This window comes from Otolemur garnettii, unplaced genomic scaffold (genome assembly GCF_000181295.1).
Source record: "Otolemur garnettii isolate 467f Iridium unplaced genomic scaffold, OtoGar3 scaffold00012, whole genome shotgun sequence".
NCBI lineage: Eukaryota > Metazoa > Chordata > Mammalia > Primates > Galagidae > Otolemur > Otolemur garnettii.
Window position 1 is genome coordinate 3455623 of NW_003852407.1, and position 3872 is coordinate 3459494.

Sequence of the window (3872 nt, forward strand, 5' to 3'; positions counted from 1 at the left end):
CCACAACACCCGGCTATTTTTTGGTTGCAGCCGTCATTGTTGTTTGGTTGTTTAGCGGGCCTGGGCTGGATTCAAACCTGCCCACTTAGGTGTATGTGGCTGGTGCCTTAGCCACTTGAGCCACAGGCACCGAGCCCGCAAATGTGACTCTTATTAATCCTCTTTAGTTAACTAATCTACTTCTATTAGTTCCTGATTTGAGTGAATTTCGGTCACTACTTGCTTTCTTAGGCGCCGAGGTGGGAAATACGCTGTTGGATCAGCTTGCATTGGAGGTGGCCAAGGGATTGCGGTCATCATCCAGAGCACAGCCTGAGGAGACCTAGTGAGCCTGCTGCGACCCACCCTTGCTTTCCTTGGCCAGGCACAGTAGAACAGGTGACCTTCAGAGCACCTGCCACAACTGGCCATGCCCTGCCACTGCCACCTTGATCAACTTTGACTGGGTAGGACAAAAGTGCATTTATCATGAATAAGAGCCCATGTCAGACAGCAGCAGATTCTTGAATGTGCACTAAATACGGTGTATGTCGGAACTAAAATTCAGCAATAGAGGCCGTAAAAGAAATTGTATCCTTGCCAAGTAACTACGACTTTATTAAGCCTTAATTTGATTGTAAGGAAATGGAATAATTATTGCCTTAACTTCAGTTAATCTCTTCCTGTCATTTACTGTATTTTTTTAAATTTGTAATTGTTACAAAATTAAATGAAGTTTAAGTTTAATGTTATAAACATTAAATGAAGTTTATCATCTTAACCATTTTTAAGTGGCATTAAATACATTCATACTATTGTGCAAGCATCACGACTATCCATCTCCAGTACTTTTTTATTATTGCACGGTAAAACTGTACACATTAAACAGTAAATGCCCCCTCCCACACCCTGGCAACCACCATTCCACTTGTGTCTGTGAATGTACTGCTCTAGGTGCCCTATATCATGAGTGGGTTGTAAGAATTTGTCCTTTTGTGACTGGCTCATCTCACTTATGAAAATGTTCATCCAAGCAGTACAGTAGGGTTAGCACAGTGGCTCACACCTGTAATCCTAGTACTTTGGGAGGCTGAGCAGGAGGATCAGTTGAGGCCAGGAGACCAGACATCCAGGCAGAGAGACTGAGCAGGCACTTGGGTGAAGGGATCTAGAGTTTGGGATGGAGATATAGATCTGAGAGTCATTGGCCTGTAACTGGGACCTGATGAAGAATGAGTGGCCGCCTTCCTAGGTGGATACAGGCAGTGAAGATCCCTGGTTTTCATGTTTATGACTTTAAGAAAATTTTAAATAACAAAAGTAATTTACTAAAGCAAGTATATCTGTATTGCCTGTGGGCAGAATGACCCCATCTCTTTTGCTCACTTTCCAGAGTAAGTGCCATTTCCTTCACTTTGATGGGGAGAAAAGTTCAATTACCTAAGTCAAATAACTTAAAATGTAGGATGCGAGCGAGCATACATTTTAAAGGAATGCCTTTGTAAATGAGAAAGCGTTTTTATGAAGTGAACAATAACCTGCTCCTATTCTCTCCATTCTGTTTTTTATTTTTAACGCGAGTCCTGGATTTTCATAAACTGTATGACTTGCGCGGAGCCCACGTGGGCCAGCAGTGAACTCAGGGACTCGTCTTCCCCTAGGGGGCACCCCAGGCTAGTGCTGACTGGGTCACCTCCCCAACAGCGTCTCAGAGCCATCACAACAAAATTAGCCTCACTCTTGGTCCTTCTCACTTTCTAGGAATTGAGAAAGAGAGAGGCCACATCTTGAGGGGTATGGCTGTGTTCAGCGTTTTTGAACATTTGAACAGGCAGTTTCAGAACAACAGGAGGAAGTCCTCTTTATGTGGGCACAAAGCAACTTATGCAACTTATTTTCACCAAGCAATAGTACAAGGTGAAAGCAAAAATGCTCTTAAGATCAGAAATGTTTACACTTTTCTCAGTATTAAGAGAAAATAAAAAGCACTCTAAGCTTTCGTATGCTACTTTATAACTATGTTTAAAAATATATATATACAGTTATATGTATATATAGTTAACTATACTGTAATCGTATAGTTAAACATTTTAAGAGGGTAGATCTCATGTTAAATATTTTTAACCACATTACTAAAAGAGGGGGATGTGACATAAGCCAGGCATGGTGGGGCCAGAGTGGCACCTGCCTTTAGTCCCAGCTGCTTGGGAGGCTAAAGCAGGAGGCTGAGGCAGGAGGCTCACTTGAGCTCAGGACTTTGAGTCCAACCTTGGTAACATAGCAGAACCTCATTTCTAAAAAATAATAATAAATAAATATAATATTTAAGGTAAAAAGAGAGGGCACAGAAAACCTGGAGGTGGTAGATATATTTATTACCTTGACTGTGGCAGTGGTTACATATGTTCAAACATCAAATTGTATACATTAAATATGTGCAAATTTTTGTATACCAATTATACCTCAGTAGAGCTGTGAAAAGCATTTAAAGCAGTCCCCAGTCATCCAAACAGAAGTGCCACCCTCTCTGGAAACATTCAAATTCTATTAACACATTGCTGACCAGTTAAGAGTTACCCGGTAACATGGATAGTTTCCAAAAAATTGCCAGTCAACAGTGTGTTGGCATGGCAGCTATTCCCTGATTCATCTCTCCCAGTCTCAGTTCCCAGTTGTTCCAATTCAGCCCACTTTATTCTTTCTCTCCTCCTCATCTCTCAGCTGCTTGTAATATAGAATCACTTAGCGCCTCTAACTTTTGCCGCATTGTTGACCACCAATTTTACAGAATCTATCCATGTTACCAGGTAACTGGTGACCAGTCAGCAATGTGCTAAGTAAGATGCATCCCAATTTCAGAGACATTAAAAGGAGCATAGGAGGGTTTTGTTAAGGGTGGCTCTAATTTTATAAAGTATCAGAAATCAATAAAATACACTGAGAGTTCAAACTGATGAGCACTTGGAAGCCCCTTGGTCCTTGTCACAGGCAGTGGATACCAATATAGGCAGAGAGCAGACAGAGGGCATCATGTAAGAAAGTTCATAGAGCCAGCAAAGAAACAACCGAGCAAATGGAGCAAAGAAAAGGCATTGCTTCCATAGACAGGCCCTGGGAACCACTGAGCAGGGAGAGAGGCACATGGAAGCTGCTGCTGCGGCCCCAAGCAACACGTCATTGAGTCCACAGACACAACTCCCCAGCCCCCTGTACTTCCCAGAGGTGCTCCCCACACAGGTCTGGGCCACAGAGGCCCCTTCCCTGAAAGGATCATAGCCTATCTGGAAAGCCACGGGAAAAGCCTTGACATGACTGGGTGCAAGGCGGCAGAGTCCCGTGCTGCTGTCTGGGCTATGTGAGTCAGAGAAGGGAGAAGTCAGGTCAAGTTGAGAAATAAGAAGGGTTGTGGGGGTTTGTTTTGTTCTTTGCTTTTTTGTATTTTTGCTAATTTTGCCTGTGAAGAGACTTGCCTAAAGAAGGGAGGCTCTGAGGTGAGTCTCAAAGGCGCAGAGCACCTCCCGGTGCCCAAGGTCATAACTCATCTCCCTTCTGGAATGCTATGCCCCAGGTGCAGGCTCCCAGGCCAGCCCCTCCCCACTGCCCCCCATGTCTTCAGGTTGGTGCCCCTAGTCTGCCCATCTGCAGTGCGTGGACAGTGCAGGTCTCAGCAGCAACCCTTCCCAGCCCAGGCCTGGCCTCATGATCTGTCCCGGCCCCCTCGCTGGCTGAATACCTGCCCCAGTAGGAAGAAGAGACGAGGTAGAAGCCTACAGAATGCACAGACCCAGTGGTGGGAGGCCCAGTGCCCACAGTGAACCCTACTCTGCTTAAGTCAGGACTCTCCCTCCACTTGAATCTGACCCATCAAGGTCAGGCATCCCTCCAGGCCTCAT

The 3872-nt window shown here is 44.8% G+C and overlaps 1 protein-coding gene across 1 annotated transcript in view; it reads left to right on the top strand.

The window, feature by feature from the left end:
* ACAA2 (acetyl-CoA acyltransferase 2) overlaps positions 1-650 on the top strand; it is a 29672-nt gene extending 29022 nt beyond the window's left edge. Inside the window, exon 10 of the mRNA XM_003784709.3 lies at positions 232-650. Within this exon, the coding sequence (XP_003784757.1) occupies positions 232-316 (85 nt within the window). The 3' untranslated portion in view covers positions 317-650. The remainder of the gene's footprint in view (positions 1-231) is intronic.
* Positions 651-3872: the final 3222 nt, after the last annotated feature.